General features: G+C 52.2%; 1 protein-coding gene across 6 annotated transcripts; it reads left to right on the forward strand.

Annotated features, from left to right (window-relative positions):
• Positions 1 to 2,141: 2,141 nt before the first annotated feature.
• On the forward strand, positions 2,142 to 26,305 carry ALDH3A2 (aldehyde dehydrogenase 3 family member A2). 6 transcript variants are annotated; one of them, XM_008250349.4, is made up of 12 exons: positions 2,142 to 2,525; positions 2,849 to 3,010; positions 3,771 to 4,002; positions 4,907 to 4,992; positions 7,408 to 7,616; positions 8,712 to 8,829; positions 10,492 to 10,633; positions 12,995 to 13,161; positions 15,429 to 15,528; positions 21,559 to 21,794; positions 22,778 to 22,898; positions 24,562 to 26,305. In XM_008250349.4, the coding sequence occupies exons 2-11, from the start codon at positions 2,858 to 2,860 to the stop codon at positions 22,856 to 22,858; spliced, it is 1,524 nt and encodes a 507-aa protein (XP_008248571.2). In that variant the 5' UTR covers positions 2,142 to 2,525; positions 2,849 to 2,857; the 3' UTR covers positions 22,859 to 22,898; positions 24,562 to 26,305. The 6 variants fall into 6 exon arrangements, with proteins under 6 accessions (XP_008248571.2, XP_069917641.1, XP_008248570.2 ...); XM_008250348.4 differs by lacking the exon at positions 2,142 to 2,525 and adding an exon at positions 2,571 to 2,726; XM_002722653.5 differs by lacking the exon at positions 2,142 to 2,525 and adding an exon at positions 2,627 to 2,750.
• Positions 26,306 to 27,354: the final 1,049 nt, after the last annotated feature.

The following is a 27,354-nucleotide window of genomic DNA, read 5'->3' on the forward strand; positions in this document are numbered from 1 at the left end:
ATCTTGACAGTTCTAGACATTGACATTGGATGGCTGGCTTGCTATGCCCAGGCCAACCTCAGTTCTCTACCGACTTGCTGTGCGTTGGACGCTAGTGCTTTTTCCTGAAATGTAGAAAGCCTGCTCACCTTCTCACTGGCAATCTCTCTACTTTAACCCCACGGGCTCCACACGGACTGGTGTTTGGATTTGGCTTAGTTCTAGCAGGCAAGCAAAAACGAGGAGTGAAGAAGAGTCTGAAGTCTTGCCAGTGTGCTTGCTTCACCAAGAATCTCCTTAAAGAAACCTCCAATTACAGGCTATTGGAAAGGGCCACAAAGTTGGCAGGGCCAAGACCAGACAAGAGTATGTAGAAGTGTACCATTCATTCAATAAAGAACGAGTGCCCACGAGGGGTTCCAACAGTACAGTGAACATCTAAGACAAATAAGCAAATTAATATTCCATTTATACCATTAGGAAAAGGACAACAGGGTAAGGGACAGAGTAGTAGAGACTGTTATTTTAATTCATTTTTTATTAATTTGAGAGTGAGAGAGAAAAGAGAGAGCTCCCAACTACTGGTTCACTCATCAAACGCCCCAAAACCACTACAGGGATGTGGGGTGGGCTGGGCATTGTGGGCATAATGAGTAAAGCAGCCTGCTACACCGTCATCCCATACGGGCACAGGTTCATGTCCTGGCTGCTTCACTTCCAACCCAGCTACCTGCTGGGAAAAGCAGCAGAAGATGGCCCAAATGTTTGGGCCCCTGCTATCCATGTGGGCCCCTGGCTTTGACCTGGCCCAGCCCTGGTCGGAGGATTTGGGGGAACTCAGCGTGGGGTTTGGGTTTTATTCTAGATGTGCCAGCAGGACACTGGCAAGTTTTGAGCAGGGGGCAAGGACGGTCAGGGTATGTTTTGAGAGATGGCTTGTCAGCCAGGTGGAGAACGGGCTTCCGCAAAGTGCATGAGAGTCCAGTCATCAAAGAGAAACCGCTCTTAGTTATTCCTTGCCGCCGAAAGACTCTTAAAAGTATCAAACGTCAAAGGAAGAATGGGGCGGTTCAGAAGCAGCTACAACACCCTTGGCAGGACACCAAGAGGCTGGACGAGCGCCTATGCCCTTTGCCTTGACCTGGGAAGACATAATCCTGCCTCCTCTTCCTCTGTAGAAAGAGCCAGAAACCGCCTTCTGATTTCCTGGGGGTGCCCCTTGCCGGCCGAACTTTATGGGAAGCCCGCTGATGAGGTTTACAGATAAGTCACCTTCACAAAGCCAGGAGCGCAAGAAGGGAGGTCACTCAGACACCCCTGGTGTGGACACTTCAGGAGGAAGTGGCGCTGATTCGAAATAAGAGTGGATGGGTTCAACGGAGGCCTGTTTTGGAGATCAGGGCCAAAGACTCAAGGGTGATTCCAAGGACCCTCGCCGGAGTACAACAAAGGACAGTCCCGCTTCTCAAGATAGGGGGCCACTGGAGGGGCGCATCGTGTGTTGTTTGCTTACGGAGGAGGGTAACTCAGCCTTTCTGCAGACATTCAAACGGACACCAAGAGGACACAGCTGATTGTACCTCGGGAGCTGAGAGAAAAGACCGGGATTAGAGCCCTCTCCGACACCGGGCGACTGCCAAAGAGCTAGCAGAGGAATACCCAGAGGGCGTGGTGAGCTAACCGGAAGACCACAAGGGTGCAGGGAAAAGGTGGCGCGGGTCAGCCGCTGAGTGCAGAGGAGAAAGAACCGGGAACTCCCCCACTGGGTTAGCAACGAGGAAGCGGGTGGGTTTCCTTTTTGGGGGTTCTGCTGTAACATGGGGAGTCGGGGCCCGCAGGTGACCTGCAGCCGAAAGGGAATTCTTTCATGCAAGAATGGAAGAGGATAATGCATGCATGAGGATACTTCAACAAGCTCGTGGGAAATGGGATAGAGAGATAAGCTTGTTTTCATGCAAAGAATTCTTGCGACCCGTGCATGGTTTTCCACGAGCTCTCTGACGACCCTGCTCATGCCGCAGTCTCGGCCCCCTGCCCCCGGGGAGAGTGGGTAGGGGAGCCACCTCGCAGGAACTGAGGCGCTGCCTGGGTGGGGACGGCCGATCCGCGGAGGGAGGAGCCGGAGCCCGAGGGACAGGGTGAGGGTGGGGAGGTGGGTGCCGGGACCCAGACGCCCGACGCCCGGCGCTGCCGGCAGCTCGCGCCGCCGCGCATCCGGCCACATCTGAAGAGCCACAAAATGGAAGAGGAAGGGGAGCACGCCTCCGCAGGGCGCTTTGGGGGGCGCGGGCCGCGACCCGTCGGGGTCCGGGCGCTCCCTGCCTGACTCGCTTCTCTCAGCCAGCGGCCCACCGCCGCGCCTCAGCCCCGCCGCTGCTCCAAGACGCCTCTCTCCGCTTCCTGGAGCCACCCGGAGGCTTCGCTTCCCAGCGGCCCCGCTCCGCAGCCCCCAACCTCGGCGCTCCAGCCGCGCACACCCCGACCTCCCCCTACCAAGCCCCGCGTAGCCTCGAGCGCCGGGACAGCGCCCCCCAGCAGCCGGGCAAGTAAGCGCGGGACTGCGCGCTCCGCAGAGGGCCGCGCCCCGGGGAGGGGGCGTGGCCGCGGCCTGATCCGGCGGTCACGTGGGCCGCCCGGACCAATGGGCGCGCGCCTCGGGGTCACGCCCAGCCCTGCCGCGCCGCGGGGTCGGCCAGTTGGACTTGGCCCTGGCTGAAGTCCTGTCCGGACGTGGCGACTGAGTGGCAGTGAGTCGCGGCGCGGGGTCCACGGTGGGCGCCCCGCGAGGGGAGAAGCGGAGGAGGAGCGGGGCGGGGCCCGCCACGCCCCCTCGCCGCGGCTCCCGCCGACTTCTCGTTTTTCTCCTCAGGACGAGGCCATGGAGCGCGAGGTGCAGCGGCTTCGCCGGGCGTTCCGATCCGGCCGCTCGCGGCCCCTGCGGTTCCGGCTGCAGCAGCTCGAGGCCCTGCGGAGGATGGTGCAGGAGCGCGAGGCGGACATCCTGGCGGCCATCGCCGCCGACTTGTGCAAGGTGGGCGCGCGGCCGCGGGCGGGCGGGGGTCGCGGGACGCCGCTCGGGGGCTTCGCTCTGCCGCAGCTCGGGGTTTTATTTTGTTTGCTTGGCTTTGGGGTTACGCTGTCCCCGTGGGAGTGACGTCGCCAGCGATGTCGATAAAGCCGGAGCCTCCGGCGTTGGCGTTAGCCCCCCCACCCCGGTGTGCGTTTGCGGGCGCTCTGGGGGCGTGCATGTAGCTCCTCTCCGTGGGTTGCTCTATATGTTTTGGTGGGAAGGAGCCATGATATTAAATAAACAAGATAGAGTAAGCTTCCGAAAAGCCTGAACCATTTGTTTGCAAGCATCAGATGTGTGAGCGTGTGTTATGTAGGATTACTGGAGACGTCAGTGCCCTGCCCCTGAGGGTTTTAAACTTAAGAATCAGAACATGCACAGGTAAAATGTAAATAGAGTTAAACATTGTTGAGGGTAGAATGTTAAGATACAGATCAAAAGCCTATTTGCTAAGGTATTAGAAGTGTGATCGAGGCAGGCCACCCTGAATCAGGGAGGTCTTCCTGGAAGAGGCCGTGTTTCAGTTGGAGTTTGAGAAGGCTGGAATCAGTGGAGAAGGGTTTAGAGGCATTGACTATAGCAGGAAGGGATCAGCAGGTGCTTACGAGGGTTTGAAGGAGTCTGGACTGCTAACCAGCCGTCGCCGCCTGGGGTTTTTGACATTCTGGGCCACGTGGATCATACTCGCTGCGCAAGGTTAACTGTGGCTCTTTGACAACAGAGCGAATTGAATGCATACAGTCAGGAAGTCATTACCGTCCTTGGGGAAATTGACTTTATGCTGAATAATCTTGCCGACTGGGTCACCGCTAAGCCGGTGAAGAAGAACCTGTTCACCATGCTGGACGAGGCCTATGTTCAGGCCGAGCCGCTGGGAGTCGTCCTGATCATCGGAGCTTGGAACTACCCGTTCGTCCTCACCATTCAGCCGCTGATCGGCGCCATCGCTGCAGGTCTGGTGCCACTTTGTGTCTGAACGCCTCTTTAGAAGGGTTCATTCTCTCTCGTTGTGTTTCTAAGTGGGCTGCTGGGATATGTGTGATTACTTCTTAATGTTTATTTACTTTCATCTACTTGAAAGGCAGAGCAGGGGAGAGAGAGAGAATCTCCCATCTGCTGGCTCATTCCCCAAACTCCCACCACAGCCAGGGCTGGGCCAGGTTGAAGCCAGGAGCCTGGAGCTCCTCGCAGGGACTCCTGGCAGGGGCCCTGGCCCTTGAGCCAACACTGCTGCCTCCCAGGATGCAGTAGCAGGAGCCTGGGTCAGAAGCAGAGGTGCTAGGGCTGGAACCAGCACTCTGGAATGGGATGCAGGCATCCCAAGCCCTGGCTTACCCTGTTACAACACGGCACCCACCTCCGCATGGCCAAGTTTCCAAGTGCCGGGGGGATGAACCTGTAAGGGGTTGGAGTCAGGATCTGCTGTGGTCTCAGCTGCCGACTCTGGTCTTGGACAAACACCTGATTCTGCCCGACCAGCTTCTGCATTCAGATAAAGGCTCTGTGAGTAACGGTGGCTTGGGTGTAGAGCCAAAGCCGAGAGAATAATTTCTTACTCCGCAGGATCTAGATCAACAGCTCATGTTGACATAACCTATTTGCCCAGTGATTCCAGGGTAGAGAGGAAAACCCGAGGGCTGAGGGAGAGAAGTGATAGAAAGCTGGAGAGGGAGGCAAGGCCGCTGGAGCCTGTTGCCAGTGAGATGTGCACGTGTGAGGCGGGGGTGACACGGAAGAGAACGATGACGCTCATTGTGAGGAAGGCGGCGGTAACTGGATTCCCTGCGCGAACACCATTCTGACAGCTGTGATTGAAGTGCCCGGCTACCAGTCTCTTCTGCTTTGTGCTGTGTCTAGGGAACGCCGTGATCCTCAAGCCTTCTGAACTAAGTGAACACACGGCTCAGGTCTTGGCCAAGCTGCTCCCTCAGTACTTAGACCAGGTAAGAATGTCTTGCCCCGTCTTGAACACAGCGGTTTGTCATGGAAAACACACGTTAGATCCTCCGGCTGACGCATGTCATTGCTGGCCAGGCATCTGCAGTTTCCCCAAGTGCCCAACAGTTGGCTTCCTATAAGAAATTAAGTTCCAAAATGCAGTGCGGATGGCCCAGCCCTGACGGTTACATGTGTTTAGGCCCCTGGCTTCACGGGCACGCTTGCTATTGATAGATCTCCCACCGTGCGACATGTTGGATTAATCCTTGTTTGCACTACCTTATGCTGTAGAGGTATTCATTTAGTGAGTTAATTTATGAGAGACTGGTAGCGTGCTGGGTGCCCCTTGTCTCTGACCATCTCTTTTATCCTAACAACTTGGCAATCTGTGTGATTACGAAAGAGTACTTCTGCTTAAAAAAAAAAAAAAAAAAAGGATGTATGTGGCAGGAAGAGTCAGAAAGAAAAGTGGCCTAGGAGAGCCAGAGGGTGTAGCCCCGCCCCTGGGGTTCCGCTGTTGGCATTTGAGAGGATTGAAAGCTCCCTGCTAGGGAGGAAAACTGTGACGCCACCATGAAATTGGGGTTGGGAGGGGCTCCAGGAGCTCCACCTGCACTGGCTGCAGGGAGAAGTCTCACTTTGTTTTCAACAAAAGACAACTTTAAAATTCCTACCGGTATCTCACCTGTTAATTTGCAGTGGCCTCAGGCCAAGGCTGGCTCTTATCAGTGTTAAGGCAGCCCTGAGAGCAATTGTGTTCCTATAGGCGTGGCTATCCTCCTCCCCTCCCCCAGGAATGGTAATTTGGAAGGAAGGGAGAGGTCAGGGATTGTGTGGGGACTTGGAATCTGAAGCTGGAGGAGGAGGGGCCTGCTTTGCCCTTTAGCAGGTGTACATGTTTCAGCAGTCCAGTTGGGGGTAGGACAGTTGCTGTTGCTGTTAGCTTACTGGGAAGGAGGCGTCACTCACACCTGCTCTGTAGACAAAGCCTTAGCAAAGTTAAAACCAGAAACATGGGTTGGGCTGTTAAACTACGTGGTGAGTGCGAACTGCTTAGTCTTTCAAAGAGCAGACCGCATGGCACCGTGTGGCCCACAAGCCAGCTTCATGCTCCCTCAGAATCTTCTGAACATCTCCCTGGTCTCCCTTCCTTGTCCTGTGTTCTCTGCCCTGTCCAGGGTGTTCTCTCTCACAGAACAGCCGCTAAGCAAAGCCCAGTGCACACAGGGGCTCAGTTCCCAGCAGCTGGGGAGGAGGAGCTGAGGCCAGAGAAGTCCCCAGCTTGCCCGATGTCACGTAAATCCGCAAGTGGCAGAGCCCAGATTCAGCCCAGATGGACTTTGCAAGCGAGCGCTCTCAGCCGTGCTGTGTACCGCTCGTTCAGCATCCTGTCGTGGGCTGAGCCCTGCTGTGTGTGCAGAGAAGAGAACATTCAGTTTAAGACATGCAGCTGAGATCTGTTGTGTGGCCATTGGCAGCAGCCACTTTCTCACCAAAATCCTCAGCTTACATGCACACACACATATACACACACATACAAACACACATACACACACATATACACATACACACATACATGCACACACATACACGTGTACACATATACGCATACATACATGCACACACATACACGTGTACACATATACATACACATACACACATACATGCACACACACGTGTACACATATACACATACATACAGATACACACACATACACATACATACACACGTACACATATACACATACATACAGATACACACACATACATATATACACACATACATACACATATGCACATACATACACATACACACATATACACACGTACACATACACACATACAGATATACATACATACACACACATACACATATACACATACACACATACATACACATATACACATACACACATACACACACGTACACATACACACATGCATACACATACACACATACAGATACATACATACACATACACGCACACACATACACATATACACATACATACATGCACACATACACATACACGCACACACATATACACGTACACATATACACATACACATACATGCACACACACATACAGATACACACATACATACACACACACACATGACCTGCATTTCCCTGCTCAAGTCCAACCATCTGCCCTCACCTGTGTCTCGATTGCCTAACTCAGGTAGAAAACTAGGGTGCCTCTGGGGCCATCCCAATGAGGCTGTCGGTTCCCCTGTGCCAGCGGCTCTGTCCTGCACTTGTCCTTGGTCAGCCCTCTCTTACGTCATCCGTCCCGTCCCTCACTGTTCTTTACGGTCTCCGGGTTTTCCTGAAGTTTGCACGTTTACTTGAAGGCACTGCTGGTGTTGGCGTTACAGTGACCTTGGCAATGCAGGAGCTTCCGTTTCTCTTTCTTCAGGACCTGTACGCTGTCGTGAACGGTGGCGTGAAGGAAACCACGGAGCTCCTGAAGGAGCGCTTTGACCACATTCTGTATACGGGAAATGCTGCCGTCGGGAGGGTCGTCATGGAAGCTGCGGCCAAGCATCTGACCCCGGTGACTCTTGAGCTGGGAGGGAAAAGTCCATGTTACATCGATAAAGACTGTGACCTGGACACTGTCTGCAGGTGAGGCTGGCTCTCCGCTCTGCCTAGCTCATAGCAGTAGCCTCCTCATCCTCTGTGCTTGAACCCTGTGCCTGATGGCACAAAGACAACATCATGAAGGGGTTGTCAAGACAACCAGGGCTCTCGCAGACTGTCCCTTGGTGCCGCTGTGAGAAGTCAGGGACCGTAGGTCCTGGCATCACGTGGTTGTCCTTAGGAATTTCTGTTCTCCAGAATACAGACAAGTCTGGCAAGAAACTTGAATGCTCTCAATAGATGATCCAGGAAGTAGATAATCCAAAGGATTGTGTGTGCCTAATACAATCTTTAAATTTGCAGCTGGAAGTTGATCTCTTGAGAAACACCAGTATTACTGATTTTGTAGCTGGGAATAGCATCTTGCGCCTGAGAACTAGGAAATACAAGGTTTCAGATTCCCTCTGCTATGTCAAGTTCAGCCATCAGGAGGTACCAGGACGTAGAGCTGACACTGTGCTCTGGATAGTGTAGCTTCCTCTCCCTGTCACGGACAGGGAGCAAAGGAGGCGGGAGGGAGTTAGGTCAGGGTTTCTGAGGTAGAGCATAATGGCTCGCACGAGAGACCCTGAGTGAGTGAGTGGGTGGGTGTTGAGATTTTGGGCTGTGTTCCCTGTGTAGGAAGGGCTTGCCGTAGTGGAGAAGGATCCTGGTAGAGGGGAAGGATCTGAGAGGCTGGCACTCATCCTGCTTTGTCCCTGAACATCCTGCCAAAATGGGGAGAGGCGGAGTGTGCAGCTAGGTCCTGTGACGCAGTAGACGCCCTTGGCTGGAGCGGGAAGGGGCTGTTGGGATGCTGTGTCCGCTTTCTCTACAGCTGGCAGTGTGGCATCACTGCACGTCCCATTTCCCTGAGCTGGCTTCAGAACTCTCCTGCTCCTTAGAATCGTCTTCCTCAGCCGGAAAATGTAAATTAATCTAAGTTCCAACTGACTGATGTCGAGACTAGTTTTTATTTTTTTTTTAATAAACAGAATCAAGTAAAAACAGGAAAGCATTTCAGTTGCAAACCATTTAAACACCACAAACAGCGTGCCTAACAAATGAATATTTGGGCGGATTTGTGTTTTTGTCCCTCAGGCGCATAACTTGGGGGAAGTACATGAACTGTGGCCAAACCTGCATTGCTCCCGACTACGTTCTCTGTGAAGCGTCCCTGCAGAACCACATTGTGCAGAAGATTAAGGAAACCGTGCAGGTTTGTGCTCCACACACCCGAGCCCACTGATTTCAGCAAGACAAGGAATCGGCTTAACGATTTGCAGGCAGCGTCTCCATGCCCTCTTCCACCTGGGAGAATTCCAGTAGCATCTGGGACTGAATTAATTTTCTGGCTAATTGAAAGTGTTCTGTGCAGCTTCCCTAGGATGTCTGCTGGAAGCAAGATTAGGTTGGTGTTAAATCCATGTGACCGTCTAGTCGATTTGTTAGGGATCAGTTATGGCACACGCTTAAAAATTAACTGTGCCTCCGTGGTTCCGAGACGAGCGCCAATCTCTTACTGTATAATTAGAGACCCGTGGCTCTTGCTGGTTAAGGTTATCAATTCTTATGTCTATAGAGGACCAGAAGTTGGAAGGAGTGAGTTGATTAAATATCTACTTATAATGTGCCCTCTATATGGCTGTCAGGCTTTGGGCGTGCTTAAAGTAAGGATCTGCTGTGAGGAGATTAAGGACGGCTGCATGGTAGTGTCATAAGCCAAGACGTGAATGAAGTGTGCAATCGGGATTGGTAGGAAGGAACAGGATGAGCAGGGTGATCGAGGTCAGTGGTGTGAGGGGGCCCCTCGGCCCCCTGGGTGAAAGAAAGTTCTGGAGTGCTCGTTGTGCACCCTGAATCTTGACTGAGCACTGAAACAAGGATCAAAAATACCAGAGCGATGCAGATGACTGGAGAGTGGAAATTGTGTGCCAGCAAGTTCACTGAAATGCTTCACGGCGTGCAGCGGGCAGGGACCTGGGGTGAGGTGCTGGGGTCTGGATGTGGGAGTTGGGCATCAATGGTAAGACTGACAGCGGATCCAGAACAGGAGACTGTGAAGGGAGTTGTGGGATGGGGAGAGGGCGGGTGGATCCCCGGGGTTGCTTCGGTAACTTTGTGATTGTCTTCATAGAAAGTCCTGGTTGTGTGCTTATTGAGGTTCTTCTGTCATGGTAATTTAGCAAAGCTCTGTTTTGACCATTTGAGTGCTGTGATCTGTGAAAGATCGATCAGTCCAGAGAAGATGTAACAACAAAATGGGGCAGAGGTCAACAGACGTTTTCTGTAAACGGCAGGTAGCAGATTAGGCCTTGCAGACTCTGGGTTTCTGTACAGCTTGGTGTAGGGGAGTGGTGGTCACCAACTATAAGAACAAATGAGTGACCTGCTCCAGACCAAGACGTCTTCCCTTCGCCTGCTCCCGCTGCCACAGCCCTGCCCCGGGAGAGCCAGGGATGGACTACAGTAGTAGATCCTTGGGAACCTTCCAGAACTATGGAAAATGATAGATCTATTGGGGGGGCAGGTAGGAATGGTTTATTTTCTTGTCCTTGACCTGCCAAAAAGCTTTCACTTACTACCTCTGTGCTACTGTTAAATTATTTCGTGGGGAGAATGTGTGTTGGATTCTGTGAGGATATGATAGCAGGCCAATTTTTGGGCGCGGGTGGATTTTGCCCTTACTTAAAGCAATTGAAACATGAGGGTGCTTCAAGAAGTTCCTGGACAATTGAATGAAAATGTAGGTTTATTTGGATGGGAGATTTTTTAAATGTATGCATGGTTTCTTTCACAGTATGTGTTTTCCATAAATTTTTTTTGAAGATCCTATGTGTGGGATTTTGTGACAATTAAATACTCCTATTGTTTTAAATAGGAATTTTATGGAGAAAACATAAAAGAGTCTCCTGATTATGAACGGATCATCAATCTTCGTCACTTTAAGAGGATACAAAGTTTGCTTGAAGGACAAAAGATAGCTTTTGGTGGGGAGACCGACGAGGCCACGCGCTACATAGGTAATGGAAACCACCCGGTCCTACGGGAAGCAGAGCAGCTTGGCAGGTTGTACTGACACTCCTTGTATCAGCCTTTCATTAGCTAAAATCCCTGAGAGGAGCTTCTTGGGAAAGGGAAGGTGTGTTTCAGTTTACAGTTCGAAGGTTAGGGTTCAGGATCAGGTGGCCCCATTGCCGGTGTCTGTGGAGGTCATGGCTGGTGCAGAGTGATAGTCACACTGTAAGCCAAAAAGGACAGCGAGGCAGAACTTGAACTCCCGTAATCAGGCCTGTCTCAGGAACCACCCTGAAGGGCACACCCCCAGGGAGCCAAAGGCCTCCCACCAGACCCGCCTCTCAGAGGCCATCCTTAGATCAAGCCTGCACCCTTGGCCCATCAACCACTAACATGGAGGCTTCCCAGTTTAAACATCTGCATGAGCTTCGGGAAGAAAAGTCCTGTACCACCCGTAACACTACATACTGATACTAAAGAGGCTTGCCTATATAGTGTTTATTTACTAAGCTATTAAAAAAATACTGCTTTCTGGTATACTGCTCTTCTTATAAGCTACTGACAGATCTGTATATGTATGCATGCTTCGTTATTCCACCTGAGTTGCACTGGCCTTTCATGTTTACATGTGTGTTTTTTTTTTAAAGATTTATTTATTTATTTGAAAGTCAGAGTTACACACAGAGAGAAGGAGAGGCAGAGAGGAGAGAGAGAGAGCGAGGTCTTCCATCCGCTGGTTCATTCCCCAGTTGGCCGCAATGGCCGGAGCTGTGCTGATCCAAAGCCAGGAGCCAGGAGCTTCTTCTGGGTCTCCCATGTGGGTGCAGGGGCCCAAGGACTTGGGCCATCTTCCACTGCTTTCCCAGGCCACAGCAGAGAGCTGGATTAGCAGTGAGGCAGCCGGGACTTGAACCGGCACACGTATGGGATGCCGGCACTGCAGGTGGCGGCTTTACCCGCTACGCCGCAGCGCTGGCCCCTACACATGTGTTATTTAACCGTTTCTGTTCCTAACGATCCTTTATGTGATGCTCTCCAGTTTATGAATGGGAAAACAGCACAAAGGAAAGACCTTCACCACAGTTCTGCACCTCGCCAGCGACAGTCCCATTCCAGAAAGCAAGCCTTAGCCTGTCATGCTTGAACTTGCGATTTGTTCCTTATTTGTTCGCCTTCTTTGTGTTCGTTCTTTTCTACCAAGAACATGCATTACTTTGAGTTTGAACTCCATTTTTTCTAAAGTAACATGCAAGGTGACCGAAAAATCACAGATACATTTGGTTGGCAAAGAAGCAGCCCAGAATAGCTTTGCTTATGCCCGCTCACCAGATAGGATGCTGCGGATCACCAAAAGCCTGGCTTAAAAAAATCCAGCTTGAAGGCCATGAGTAATGAGGAAACGTTTCTTCTCTCCCGATGAGCTGTCTCAAGGCTCTGCTGAGCTGGGGGCTTTAGCGGTTACTTCTCCACCTTTCCCTCCTCCCATCCTCAGCCTATTGCCTTTGTCTGCTTCTAGACTGATCATTGGCCGGGGGAGGGGTTATTACGATTAGCTTCGATTGACTGGCACTTGCCCCTGCCTGGGTCGCCTTGGCTGAGCACACAGCCGTGCCGAGGAGGTTGGATGCCCAAACCAAGGTTCTCCGACCCGAGGAAGACGTGGGCATCGACCGATACACACCTGGAATGGTGTCCTCAGCCACGTGCCAGGACTGCCTACGAGAAACCAGGAGTAGGGAAAAAGCCAGCTGCTTGTTCTCGATGCCTTCTTTCATTTGAAGACCGGTTTCTCAGGTCTTTCTGGGCACTGCTAAGTGGCATGGCTGCTGGAACAGGTGCAGCCCCTTCACCATCCATGTTGCCCTTTCTGGAGCCCCTTGCCTGTGGCAAATGGAACACGGGAACAGGGGCAGGGACTACTGACCCTTTCAGTGTCTTTTCTGGATCTGTCTCACAGAGGAGAAGTACAAGCCAGTGAGATGCTATGCACGAAAGCACTTAAGGGGGAAGTGTTCATTTGCTGGACGGAGGAGCTGTCTGTGCTTTCATCCGTGAGAACCAGCACCTCAGTTAAACCATGCACATGGCTGTGTGCAGCATGAAATGTGAAGACATATTCCCGAGTTGGCATCTCCTCACACAGGGATGCCTTAGATCCCACTTCAGAGACATCTGCATGGCTTCATCCACGGACTCGGGACTTTTCTTCGGAGACCTGACTTGGGTGGCAGAGGCAAAGGGCGAAACAAATAGATGAGACAGACGAAACACATGGAAGACACAAATAAAAAGTGTGACAGGAGACTTGGATTTTTTTTTTTTAATCTCCCACTTCAGCATTTGCACTTTGTGTGTTTTCGTTTCAGCCCCGACAGTACTGACTGATGTTGACCCTGAAGCCAAAGTGATGCAGGAAGAAATTTTCGGACCAGTTCTTCCGATAGTGCCTGTGAAAAATGCAGACGAAGCTATACAGTTCATAAATGAACGTGAAAAGCCCCTGGCTCTCTATATATTTTCTCATAACGATAAGGTAAGTCTGGGAGGGAACAGCTCCTCATCATAGTGACTTCTCACAAGTCACCTCCTTGTGTGCTGTTCAACAAAGGATGATGTCATTTCTGTCATATCACCGTGCGCCAGGGGACGTTGTGTTTGTGTAGTGAGCTGTCTTGACTAATGAGGCCCCGGGGTTATCCCTGCATCCTTTCTCCCCAGTTCCCTGGGGTAGATCTCAGACTGTAGTGGGGAGTATCACAAGGCTTTTTTTTTTTTTTTAAGAATCATTTTATTTATTTGAAAGTCAGAGTTACACAGAGAGAGGAGAGGCAGAGAGAGAGAGAGAGAGAGAGAGAGAGAGAGAGAGAGAGAGGTCTTCCTTTCCACTGGTTCACTCCCAAATGACTGCAACGGCCAGAGCTGAGCTGATCAGGAGCCAGGAGCTTCTTCCGGGTCTCCCACACGGTTGCAGGGGCCCAAGGACTTGGGTCATCTTCTACTGCTTTCCCAGGTCACAGCAGAGAGCTGGATGGGAAGAGGAGCAGCCGGGACTTGAACTGGCGCCCATATGGGATGCCGGTGCTGCAGGCTGAGGCTTTAACCCGCTGCGCCACAGCGCTGGCCCCACAAGGCTTTTTGACTCACAAATGGCTCCTGGATAATTGGAAGACTTAGATGTACTAGCATTCGATGCTTTGCTGATGTTAATCCAGGGGGCATTGCTGTGTGCAAGAGCCTGCCCTTGACTGAAATGGCAGATGGGCCGGGTGGGATGGAGCTCTCTGGCCCTGGTGTGTAAATGCAGTGATGTCTTGGAACTCAGTTTCTCGAATGACTCAGTGGAGCGCTTCACATCCCCGCAGGTCGAGCAGCTCTGCCACTTTGCTCGAGGCGCAGGCATTGATGTCACTAGGTGCCTGGTGGCTGCTACCAGACACTGGCCTCAGGGTGGGCGAGGAATTCAGGATCCTGTGAAGAAACAGGAAAACTAGAAGCAGGAAAGTGCAATGGGTCACAGGCTGGCTTCTGGACCCGCAGCGCTATGGAGAGCACAGGGTACAGACTTCTGAAGTGAGACCAGACGTGTGGGGCCTGTGGCGCGTGGGGCCTGTGACGCGTGGCTGGTAATAAAATGATTGTGTGACATTGGCAGTGACCGCAGACAATGTGAGGCTTAGTCTCCTGGTCAGGTGCAACTGGGTGGGGAAGCACGGCCCAGCAGTAGGTCACCGGAGGTCGTTTCAGTGCAGACTTGACCTTGGCCTTGGCACCCAGGCGAAATGACCGTTTACTAATAAAGCATTATTGCCCCTCTTTGTGCCTTAGGCCAGTCATATATATGGTTAGCATTTCATAAGGACTAAAAACAAACCTAGTACTCACGTGCTATAATTTACAGCAATGATTGAAAAATAATAGAATTGGCCGGCGCCGTGGCTCACTAGGCTAATCCTCCGCCTGCGGCGCCGGTACTCCAGGTTTTAATCCCAGTTGGGGCGCCGGTTCTGTCCCGGTTGCTCCTCTTCCAGTCCAGCTCTCTGCTCTGGCCCGGGAAGGCAGTGGAGGATGGCCCAAGTGCTTGGGCCCCGCACCCGCATGGGAGACCAGGAGGAGGTACCTGGCTCCTGGCTTCAGATCAGCACAGCTCTGGCCGTAGTGGCCATTTGGGGGGTGAACCAACGCAAGGAAGACCTTTCTCTCTGTCTCTCTCACTATCTAACTCTGCCTATAAAAAAAAAAAGAAAAATAATAAAATTATTTTTAAAGGCCAGAATATAGTCTGAATTGTTCGTTGTAATCCAGAGCCTTTTGCTAGCACAGGCCGTAAGGTCCAGGGCGTCTCCTTCATGTACAGGTCAAGTAGCCCTGTTCTGCACTGCTTGGGACCAGACGTGTTTTAGATTCTCTCAGGTTCTAGAATATATGCACATACATAATGAGATATCTTAGGGGTGGAAACAAGTCTAAACACAAAACTCATTGATGTTTCCTGTCCCCACCCAGAGGTAATTGTATGCAGTGTTTTTAGCACACCTGCATTTTGACCGAGGCCCCTTGCATGATCAGCTGTGGAATTTTCCACTCGTGGCATCCTGTTGGTACTCAGCAAGTTTTGGATTTCAGATTTTCAGCTTAGAGATGAACAGCGAATTAGGTTGTTTCTAAGGCTGTTGGCGTATGTCCCCCACACCAAGAACTCCTGCTGGCACACAAAGCCAGGGTGATGGTTCCCGCGTGAGTGGTAGCGAGTGCCCCCTTAGCACAGTGTCGGTGACCCGGACGCCTTTGGTCTGTCCCCAGCTCATCAGACGGATGATTGACGAGACGTCCAGTGGTGGTGTCACAGGCAATGACGTCATCATGCACTTCACGCTCAACTCCTTGCCCTTTGGAGGAGTGGGTAAGTACGGATCTCCCGTGCTCCTGGCGAACATTCCAGAAGCTCCTCCCCTCCACGAGTCACAGGCAGGCTGCCGAGGAAGTTCCCGCTGCTTCCTCTGTGGGTCCCCCGTGGCTGTCCTCTCCCGAGAGGGGCCTTTCCGGGCCACCCAGTTGACGTTGGTTTGCCCGCTTCCCTGCTCTATTTCTGTCCTCGGTAGCACTGCCCGTGGCTACAATGACTCTGTTCACTTGTTTATTGTTCTTTTAGATTTAGGAGATTGCAGTGCCAAGAATCAGTCTCTCATTAATTAAATAAGCTCTCTGATCGCTCCCTCTTTTTTTTTTTTTAAAGTGAGGTAGTGGAGGAAATGTTCAGAATGCTGGGAGCTGACAGCCGTAAGAGAACCTTCTACTGGCTCTTTGTTTTCTACGCAAAGAACCCTTCAGTGGGATCCAGGCGTTCCCTGCAGTCTCCTATCGTCCGTGGAGAGGAGAGGCCTTTCCCTGTGGTTGGGGGCGCACGCGATCCTGTGCTCCAGGGTCTGTGCTTGGAAAGAAATTGGTTCCCCAGGCGGCCCTGTGGACGCGGCCTGGTCCGGCCGTTCCCGTGGGGCTGTGAGCTGCCCCCGTTCCCCATTCCCGAGATGACTGACTCAGGCCTCACTTCTCCCTTGGGACTTGGGTGGCAGGCTTGTCCACTGCCTACCCAGGAACATCACAAAACAGCCGATCGTAAAAACTGGCGGAGCAGCAGAGCAGATTGTGAAAGTACCAGTCTTCACAAGCCCTCCATTATTCTCTCGCTCTCGCTCTCTCGCTCTGTGATATCATAAATCAATGACTGCACATCACACAGTGGGCCAGCGTGGCAGGGCCAGCTGTCCCTGGGCAAGGAGACCTTGTCCCATGGCCAAGGAACCCAGGCCACTGCTGGTGAGTGCTGAGGTCCCCTTTGGGATGCAAACATCTTGCCAGCACCCGCAGAGTGCCTGACGCACGTGAGCTGAGGTGGGCAGAGGCCAGTGGATCTGGCCGGGTCCAGACTAGAGAGGGTGAGCGTGGGAGGGGAGCGACTATTCTGGGGGCTAAGCAGCAGCAGCTGCCGATGGAGTGAGTGTGAGAAAGGGACTGAGTGAAAGATGGTGGCTCCTGGGGTCGCGGTTGGAATGATTGCAGATTTACAGCCTGAGTTCTTGCTTTCTCCTAAGATTTGTTTATGTATATGCAAGCTGGAGTTACAGAGAGAGAAAGACACACAGACACCGAGCTTCCTTCTGCTGGTTTGTTCCCCAGATGGCTGCAGTGGCCAGAGCTGAGCCAGGCTGAAGTCCGGAGCCTGGAGCTTCTTCTAGGTCTCCCATGTGGGTGGCGGGGGCCCAAGCACTTGGGCCATCTGCTGCTGCTTTTACCAGGCCGTTAGCAGGGAGCTGGATTGGAAGTAGAGCAGCTAAGACACGAATTGGCAGCCATATGGGATGCTGGTGTCCCAGGTACCACAATGCTGGCCCCCCACAGCCCAAATTCTTAAAAGTTTGGCTTGCCGGTGCCGTGGCTCACTAGGCTAATCCTCCGCCTAGCGGCGCTGGCACACCGGGTTCTAGTCCCGGTCGGGGCGCCGGATTCTGTCCCGGTTGCCCCTCTTCCAGGCCAGCCCTCTGCTGTGGCCAGGGAGTGCAGTGGAGGATGGCCCAGGTGCTTGGGCCCTGCACCCCATGGGAGACCAGGAAAAGCACCTGGCTCCTAGCTCCTGCCATCGGATCAGCGCGGTGCGCTGGCCGCAGCGCGCCGGCCGCGGCGGCCATTGGAGGGTGAACCAATGGCAAAAGGAAGACCTTTCTCTCTGTCTCTCTCTCTCACTGTCCACTCTGCCTGTCAAAAAAAAAAAAAAAAAAAAAAAAAGTTTGGCTTATGCTCTGTTGTCCTTCATTCCTCGGTTCAGCCAACAAGATCCTGGCTCCCACGGAACTGTTGAAGCAGACAGCTCTATAACTGTTCTGGGTGGGATCACAGTGCCCCATATTGAAAATCTCAGGGGCTTGGGTTCAGTCCTTGTCCTACTTGATGAGGTAGCATATGCCATCACCAACCGTATCCTCTTTGAAACAAAACTGACTTTCTCCCCTAAATGCAGAAGGAGTACAGGCTTTTTAAAGAAAATGTGGGAAAGATAGAAGAATCCAGGGAATAAGAAAATTCCCCACAACTCCACTGTAAATTACCCAAAGAATAAAAGTTTAAATCACCCATAGTGCCAGACAGCTGGTGCGTGTCTGTGACACACATGCGTACTCACGTACAGTTGAATGTTTTATTGAAAGGAGTCCTGTTGCGTATTGTTTCCTAACCTTTATGTCACAGGACAACACACAACCCTATGGCATCCTGCCTACATGTTGTTATTTTTTTTTTTTAAGATTTTATCTATTTATTTGAGAGGTAGAGTTATAGACAGAGAGACAGAGAGAAGAATCTTCCATCCACAACAGCCAGAGCTGGGCAGATCCAAAGCCAGGAGCCAGTCCGGCGCCGCGGCTCACTAGGCTAATCCTCCGCCTAGCGGCGCCGGCACACCGGGTTCTAGTCCCGGTCGGGGCGCCGGATTCTGTCCCGGTTGCCCCTCTTCCAGGCCAGCTCTCTGCTGTGGCCCGGGAGTGCAGTGGAGGATGGCCCAGGTCCTTGGGCCCTGCACCCCATGGGAGACCAGGAGAAGCACTGCCATCGGATCAGCGCGGTGCGCCGGCCACAGCGGCCATTGGAGGGTGAACCAACAGCAAAGGAAGACCTTTCTCTCTGTCTCTCTCTCTCTCTCTCTCACTGTCCACTCTGCCTGTCCAAAAAAAAAAAAAAGCCAGGAGCTTCTTCAGGGGCCCAAGCTTTGGTCCATCTTCTACTGCTTTCCCAGGCTTTAGCAGAGAGCTGGATCCAAAGAGGAGCAGCCAGGACTAGAACCGGTGCCCATACGGGATGCCAGCACTGCAGGCGGAGGATTAACCTGCACCACAGCCGAGCTCCTGTGTCATGATTTTGTGACCACACACTGTCCCTTCATAGGAATGTGGCACATTAGCATAATACATTTCTGGTGTAAGATTGTTGTGATTTCAAAGTTTTTGATATTATAATACTTACATATCTGTGTGATTTGTGATTGTTTCTTTCAGAAAAGTGTCTAGAAAGCTGATTCCTATATTAAAAGGGCTTAAAAGTTTTCCACACAAAAATCCTCTTATCTTCTGATTCTAAAAGTACCAGAGATTGAAATGGCAAAAAGTCCAAACAATGAAGCAGAACACAAGAAAGCTATAAGGAAAAATGTAATGACTCCCAGACATAAACATTATTAATATTTTGATATATAGTTTAGGTTTTTTTCTTTGACAATGTTTGTCTTCATGGGATTTATAAAAAAAAAAAAATTATTGGGGCTGGCTCTGTGGCACAGCAGGTTAAGCCATGGCCTGCAGCACCGGTGTCCCAAATGAGCTCTGGTTCGAGTCCCAGCTGCTCCACTTCTGATCCAGCTCCCTGCTAATACACCTGAGAAAGCATGGAAGATGGCCCAAGTCCCTGGGCCCCTGCACCCACGTGGGAGACCTGGATGAAGCTCCTGGCTCCAGACTTTGGCCTCTCACAGCCCTGGCTGTTGTGACCATCTAGGGAGTGAACCTGAGGATGGAAAACCTGTCTCTCTCTGTTACTCTGCCTTTCAGATAAATAAATAAATCTTGAATGTATTTATTGATTTACATATTTGAAAGGCAGAGGAACAATAAGAAAAAAAGAGAGAATCTTTGATCTGCTGGCTCACCACCAAGTGGTCGCAGTGGCTGCAATGTTTAAATGAAAGGGGTTTGGCTCATCTTCTGGTAGTCACAGTTGTGCACTGGGTTAGGTTGAAGCCGGGAGCCAGGTACCCCATCCAGGTCTGCACATGTGACTCATGTGCACATGCTGGCCAGTAGCAGGGAGCTGGATCGGAAGCCAGGCGGCCAGGACTCTTACACAGGCATGGGCATCCCGAGTGGCAGCTCAGTGTGCTGGCCACAGTGCCTGCCCAGGTCTCCATGGTTTCTGGTAGGGATCGCCAAGTCCCCTGCCGAGCTGCACCTCTATATCCCTGGGAATGGTAGATGAGCGCCCACGTGACTGTTCCGCTACTGGACTGCTACCCAAAACACCTGCCACCTAAGTCTGTCTTCCTTTGATTATTCCCGACATTGAATTTTTTTTTGGTTAGTTCTCGTGACTTTTCTATTAATGTCCTTTTGATATTTTTGCTATGTTCACCTCTCCCTTACTTATGTGTGACTTTTTTTTATAAGTAAGAAAATTAATTCTTGGTTGTATCTGTAAGAAGCATTTCTTCCCAGGTTAAAATTTTGTCTTTTTACTTGTCCCTGTGATTTGGAAACTTTCGGTTAGCTGATCCTAGGAGGGCTTTTTCTTTATGGTTTCCGACTTGGGAAGTAGGCCTAGGAATGTCTTCCCTACTGTGACGTTAGGTAAATATCAACCTGTGTTTGCCCTCAATATTTGACTTTTTTTTAACATTTAACCATGGAGTTTATTTTGGATGTTGTGTGATGTGAGACTCTTCCCTTTATCTTTCTTAAAAAAATATTTTATTTATCCCCTTTATCTTTTTTCCTCCAAAGAGTAGAACAATTCTGTTAGCACCATTTTTTTGGAATAATCATCTTTATATACTATTGGAACTCAAGAAAACACATGCTTAGGTCTTTCATAGGGTTTTCTCATTGGTTTCTTTATCTTGCTGGTTTCTCCTCCCCTGGGCCAACCCCACGGTTTTCATTGTAAAGTAGCTTTATAGGTAGCATTAGTGTGGCTGAGTCCACACACACAGAGAGGCAGGAAGGGAGTCGAAGAGCCTGTGGCCATGGAGCCCACGTCGCCTGTCTCTAAGACCCACATATTCAACCAGGCCCGTAGTTTGTGCTTCAGGGTCCAGTGCTAAATTTATTCTTTAGGTGAACTTTAGAATCACTGCTACCTCCTAAACACACACACACAGACACACACACACACACACACAGAGAAAGCTCTTTGAAATCTCTGGGATTTAGGTTGAAATTACTTGGAACTAAACACATCATTTTGGCAAGAATTTGGCTCTTTACGATGGGAGCCCTAAGGGGGCCGTGTTACGTCTCTCTGTTTCCGTAACCGCTTTATGTCCTTCGGTAAAACTTAAGTGGCCTTCATGGATTCTCTAGCTTTCATAGCCATGAATTTTATGTTTCCCACAATTCTGTTTCCTCCGGCTTTTTGGACACTGTTTTTCCCACTTCCCTCTTTCTTTGCCTGTGCCTTTGGCCGGCCCCCTCTTCCTCTGCCCTTCCTTAATGTCAGGGCCCCCTGGGGGTCGCCTCCTGAGTGGTCGCTCTGCGTTCTGGGCCCTGTGAACCTCCCCTGGGCCATGCACAGGCCCGTCTGTCTGCTCAGCGCACACTCCCCGTTTTGCACCTGCCTGCCTGTCGTTCTCACAGTGCGTGGGAGAAATGGAAACTGTCGCAGGGCGTGGCTTCTTAGAGGGCCGACGCTGTGACACTTGCTCATGGACCCGCAGTTGGAAACCCTGCGGCCGTTGTCCTTGTTCCTCTCAAGGGGCTTGGGGAAGTGAGTGAGTGAGTGGGACTGTGGGTAAACAAAGCCACGGGGAATGATGGGAATGAGACGTACGTGTAGGGGCAGACGGATCCGGGTTCCAGGCCTTGCTGCCTGCCAGCCACGTGACTGGGCCTGCGAGCTTCACAAAGTAGGGTTGTGGGAAAAATTATCTTAGAGACTTCACGTAAGCTCTTGGCACGGTCCCGGGCGTGCGTCAGAGCCACAGGCCTCAGAGAGCTGTGTGCTCGCCCTGCTGTTGGAAGGAGCCCTGGGTGACAGCTCAGCTTCGCTGGGCCAGGGGAGACCCTTTCCTGGACAGAGACCTTTGCCACACGCCGGGGGGGGGGGGGGGGGCCGAGCCGGAGACGTCGCTGGTGTCCCCCCCAGCGAAGCCTGTGTTGTCTCTTTCCTTCTTTTATAGGTCACAGCGGGATGGGGGCTTACCACGGAAAGCATACTTTTGACACTTTTTCCCACCAGCGCCCCTGCTTGTTGAAGAGTTTAAAGGGAGAAAGCGCTAACAAGCTCAGGTACCCCCCCAACAGCCAGTCCAAGGTGGACTGGGCCAAGTTTTTCCTCCTGAAACAGTTCCACAAAGGAAAGCTTGGCCTCCTGCTGCTCGCCGTCCTGGGCATCGTGGCAGCCCTGCTGGTCAAGGTGAGTGCTGCTTCCCGCCCCCACCCCGAGGCCCGGGCTGCCCCGGCTGCTGCCAGCACCGGCTCTTCAGTCTTGCCCGCAGGGCTGCTGTTAGAAAATTCTCGAATTCTGCGAGCCGGCACGTTAGCATTCCGAGTCCGAGACAGGCTCAGCAGGCAGCGGTGCGGTGCCTGCTTTTTGTCAGTGCGGCTGTTGAAGGGTAGCCACGCGTGCTCGCACACCTGCTGTCTGTAGCCACGCACGCTCGCTCACCTGCTGTCTGTAGCCACGCGTGCTCGCACACCTGCTGTCTGTAGCCACGCACGCTCGCTCACCTGCTGTCTGCAGCTGCTCTCCCCCGGCAAGGGCAGAGCAGAGCCGAGCGGCCTGCGGAGTCCCCGTCAGCGCAGGTGCAGTTTGCTGACTTCCGGTCTGAGAGTCCGGAACACCCTAGAACCTGCGCCTGGGGAGTCATGGGCGGTCTCACCCCCGGCTGTGGTGTTCATCCTTCCTGTTCAGTTGTTCTGCAATGTTCTGACAGCAGCACGCCACAGGGATGGAGGAGCCAGGTCTGTGGTGGATGTGGCGGTTGGTGGAGCAGCTGTGGCCAGGGCGATCTGAACAGGCTTGCGGGTCTACCGGATGGAGTTTGTCTTCGGTGGTCGGTCATCGCAGCGATGGCCTTGCAGAGAGGCCCTTCCTGGGCAGTTTGTGAAAGGCCTTGCAGAGAGGCCCTTCCTGGGCAGTTTGTGAATCGTTGGGGTGTAGGAGGAGATGAGAGTGACGAGGGAGTAGAGGAAGGGAGACTGTATTCTGGGAGCCCTCGGCCAGCCAGCTGAGGGCACGCATTGAGCAACACCAGGGCGTGGGCGGGGAGGGGTGCAGGAATGAGCCAGTTCATAGAAACAGCTCTGTTGAAATAAAAGGGGCTTGGCTCGCCCACCGCACACGGGCGGAGCTGGAGATCCGAGTTGCATTTGAAATCATCGTTTGGGTTTTCTCAGAAACACCAAGCTGTGCTGAGGAGACAGGCCCTGTCGATTTTTCTAGTAGCTCACAGCCTGCGTGGGCCCAGGAAGCAGTGAGGACCAGATCTCAAAGGCCAGCTCTGTCTGTCACAGCGAGGTAGGAGCTCCTCGTTCTCTCTCTGTGTGGAAGGTGGGCCCCGCGGGGGTGTGTTTTCCTTTAGGTGTTTGCTTCTCAGGGGCTTCTGCAATCAGAACGCGTATTGTCTCTGGACATCTTCAGTCCTGGCCCAGAGTGGCAGTGGGGTACAACCTGTCCGCCACTTTAAAGTGGGGAGGCACTAGGGATCTAAGAGCCGTGTGCAGAGACGGTGGTGGAGCAGCCTGCATTTCTGGAAGAGGACAGATCTGGGGGAAGCTCAGCCAATTCAGGCCTGCCCAGTCCCCATTCACACAGTAAGCTCTGTGTTGCATAACTTGAGAACAATCTCAGGATCTCTGAGTCATTCCGATTTGCTTTGTTTTGAAAATAAGGTGTCCTTTTGGAATTCCTGACAGGTAGCCTAGTGAATGAAGCCGCAGCACGCCTTTAGGGCTTACTACTCCCACTACATCTTCCCAGGGCTGGGGACCTGGTTGGAGGCAGGCGGGAGGTTCTAGTCCTTATCTGTCCCTAGGAGCCTGACCTGGACCTGCTTGGTTGGGGTGGGATTTCTCAGCCTCGTGCAAACTGTGGAGGGCCAGGCTGAGTCCCCGTTCCCTGAGCTTGCTGTGTGTGTGCCAAGGAGTCTCCCCCAGGCGCCCTGCGCTGTGCCAGGAAGTTTTGAGATCCCTAAAGGGTTTGTCAGGTCTTCTGTTGCTAGAGCCTGGAGAAGCAATAATATATAAAAGCCTTTAGCTGGAAACAAAGTGTGGCTTTGATCCCTGGCTGTGACGTGGACCTCATGATGGCTGCGGGCCAGGCCTCTTGGGAGCCGGCCCACGGCCACAGCTTTCCCACACACGGAGTGAGGGAGTTGGCGGCCACATTCCACTCTCCCACTCGGTCCTCATGACTCTTAGTCGACGCCTTAGTTATTCAGGTGTCTGAAATTTATTCTGGGGTGAGGTGAAGAGTCAGCTTCGTTTCCCTCTGCTGGTTCTATGCACTTTCCTTTGAGCTTTTCATTCTCTTCGTATCGAGTCACCTGCAGTTTTCAGTGATTGTGAATCTGTATTGTGCGGTTCCTTGAAGAGTGTCACGATTAGAGCAGTTTCCCGAGACGGCTCCTCGTAGTGTACCTCCCTTGTCTGTCTGGATTGCGTGTGACCCACGGCGGGTACAGTTAGAAAGGATTCGGAGCGTCCACTCCGCAGAACGCACAACGGTGGCTTAAAGATTTATGGTGACGAGCGCCATCCAGCCTGTGACAATCACACACGTGACATTTGACCTTCGGGCTTAGGTAGCGCCTCTTCAGCATCGGTAGGATGGGTCAAGTCCATTGCTGTCTTTGGATTTTAGAAACACAATTGTGTCTCAGTTTTCAAATCTCACGTAGAGCCCCCAGCCTCCTTCTTAAAATCTAGGCTGATAAAGGGCTATTGCTAACTCTCGTCTACGGCGAGATCCTCTCCTTGAGTCGGGCATCACTGCCTGTCTTGTTTTGGTTTTTGGTTTTTGGTTTTTTTTCTTGGGCTTCTTAGGCGTTTCCCATGTGGTGTATTTATTGTCTTTTAGGTCAGGAGTTCTGGGTAGAGTCCCGCTGCTGTGCCCGGGTGCAAGCTGGCTGTGGGCGGGCTGTTGAACCAGTAGAGTAACCTGGATCCTCTCCTCTCTCTAGACTGGATACTACTGAAGACTGACCCTCTTCCATCTCCTAATCGCCTCTACCGAATTATTCTTCTATTAAGTGGTTAATGAACCTGTGATTTTTTAAAAAATACTACCACAAAGCAGAAAATACGCAGATCCACCATGATCAAGCCTGACCGTCATTGCCACGGCCCACGAACAATGCCGGCAGACCCCGGCATTCCCTGAGAGGGTGTTCAGAGGACCTGCTGCGGGCTGTGCTTGCCCAGGTCGTGCCGCCGGGCTGAGGGGGAGAGACCAGTGCTCCTTGGGGCCGGAAGACACCCAGCACTGCCCGTCCAGGAGCCCAGCTGTCCTCTGAGGTTGCGGGAGCCGAGGCTGGATCCCGCCCAGCTCCCTCTCAGGTTTGAGGCACTGCACCGCACGGGCAGGGGTTGCCTCTCACCTGTGGGGCCCCGAGGGCTCGAGCTCAAGGCGGTGCCCTCTGGCCCCGTGGTCCCAGCGTGTGGCATCCGCACAGCCCAGGCGTGCCTGTGTCTGGCTTGGACAGTCTTCCGAGGCCTCCCGTGGCTGCTGTGACTGGTACCACTCAGAGCACCTTGTAAATCCTCAGGCTCCCAAAAAGCCATTGCCTATTTCGTGTACGTAGCACCTGTCATTCTGACGGTGCCAGGCCCGGAGACAGAATCTACATCTTAATGAAACCTAACTAGCGTTTTTAAAATACTGTAATAAAAGTAATTATAAACATGCTCTTCCTCTCTCAGGACCCCATCGCTGCAAGATAACAAATCTCCAAGAGTTAAATCTCGAAATGTCGTGTTTCTGTAGCACAGTGGAAGTAAAATTCACGTTTTGAAAACTCTGAAGTGATCCCTTTGAGTACATTCTGCCTACTGGACTCAGTACAGTGGCGGAAGCATCCCCGCTCCCTCTCCCTCTCCCAGAAGAAGAGGCCTTGGCTCGTAGGACTGGGGTTTCGGCCCTGTAGGTGGCAGAGAGATGGCAGAGCCCTGGGAGAAGTTTGGAGAAGCGTTGAGTGAGCCCACTGGCTGTCCTGATTTGGGGGGGGGGGGTGTGTGTGTGTGAAGGATCTGAGCAAGCAAGACGGGACCCTTGGCAGAGCCTGGGGCTGTGCTGTACTCCTCCCCTGCTGCAGGGACCCCACCCGGCCCCCCAGTCCACTCAGTGAGGCATTGTAACTCACTTGAATGTAGCACTGGCTTTGTTGAATAAGTTCCATTAAGGCTGTCTGAAACATGTCTCTCACAGTATAAGGTGCTAAGAATTAGTCACTGACCTAGCTTAGTTAAAAGTTGCCTTGGGGCTGGTGTTGTATTGTAGCCAGTTAAGCCTCCACCTTCAGTGCCAGCAACTCAAATGGGCACCGCTTCATGTCCTGGCTGCTCCACTTCCGATCCGGCTCTCTGCTGTGGCCTGAGAAAGCAGCGGAAGATGGTCCAAATGCTTGGGCCCCTGCACCTGTGTGGGAGACCCGGAAGAAGCTCCTGGCTTCAGCCTGGGCCACCATTCTCTATTGCAGATCTGGGGAGTGAACCCAGCAGACGGAAGACCTCTGCCACTCTTCTCTGTCTCTGGAACTCTGCCTTTCAGATAAACAAAATCTTTAAATAAACAAGTTGCCTAAACTTTCAGCATAATCAGCCATAAAAAAATTAGAGTGTATTAAATCATACTTTGTAATTTTTAATTAAAATAAATCATTGGCTTGCCTAGTAATATGCCCTCCCAAATAAATGTATTTCATAAAATCGGTGTGAATTTTAATACTCCTGTTGTGGAATCTAAGCCCATCGGAGGTACCCTTTGACCACAGCTTTTCTCTAACTATAAACCTGGGGTTTTCGTGCCTTTATAGAAAGTGGTGTGTGTCAGCTCTCTTTGTCATACTTTGTCATTTTGAATTCTTCGCCAAGAAGATTGGCTCAGCTCTTGCATTGTCCTCTGTGTGTGTGAGCAGCTTCCTCCCGGGGCATCCCCCCACTGATGTAAAACAAATGCTTCTGTGGGCGTGGCCCAGGGCACGAACCCCATAAGATCTCACACACTCAGTGGTCCTGTGGCAACCCTTTGTAAAGCACGTGGCACATGACCAGAGCACCCCAGAAACTTGGAGGCGCTGGTGTGTTTCTCAAACTTCCTTAAACGTGGACCCTTCTTCCTTAATGCCCGTTGACCTTGGGACGCACTTGGGGAAATGTGGCATGGGTTCTAGAATTGCTTCACCCATGAGTTGGCCAGGCTGTGGCTGCGCCCGGTTGTTCTGTTTGGGTGGTAGAAGGTCATTAAGCCGTGTGTGTGACAGAGATGGCTTCCCTTGAGAGAGCGCCACTGAGAACCAAGCCTGTAGCACGTCGAATTCAGAACAGGTTTCCATTCTCATGGCCTTGACCAATGCTTAACTTCATGTATGAGCCTATTTTTGGCTAGTCGCAGGGGCAGCTGGACTGTCCTCCACGTGGGATGACCCGGGGAGGCCAGATTCGCCTTTGAGCCTGAAGAAGTGGAGGCTGTGTGGCCAGACAAGCTGGGGTTCGTGTCCCAGTGTATATCCTCACCACTACGGGGGAAAGTGTTTCTCCAAGTCTAGGCTGATGGGATGAAGGAACTGCAGGGAAAGGAAGAAGGGGGGCTTTGCAGCCACCTGCCCTGGGCGGCTCTCCCGCCGCCAGTGTCCAGAGGGGCACAGCGGGGCTGCCTGGACAGGACCCGTGGGCACCCGCCCCAAGCATCTCACAGAAGCTTCATGAACAAATGGGGGCCGTGTCTGGGGAAGAGGCATTTCTTAACATCATGGCGT

Source organism: Oryctolagus cuniculus, chromosome 17 (genome assembly GCF_964237555.1).
Source record: "Oryctolagus cuniculus chromosome 17, mOryCun1.1, whole genome shotgun sequence".
NCBI lineage: Eukaryota > Metazoa > Chordata > Mammalia > Lagomorpha > Leporidae > Oryctolagus > Oryctolagus cuniculus.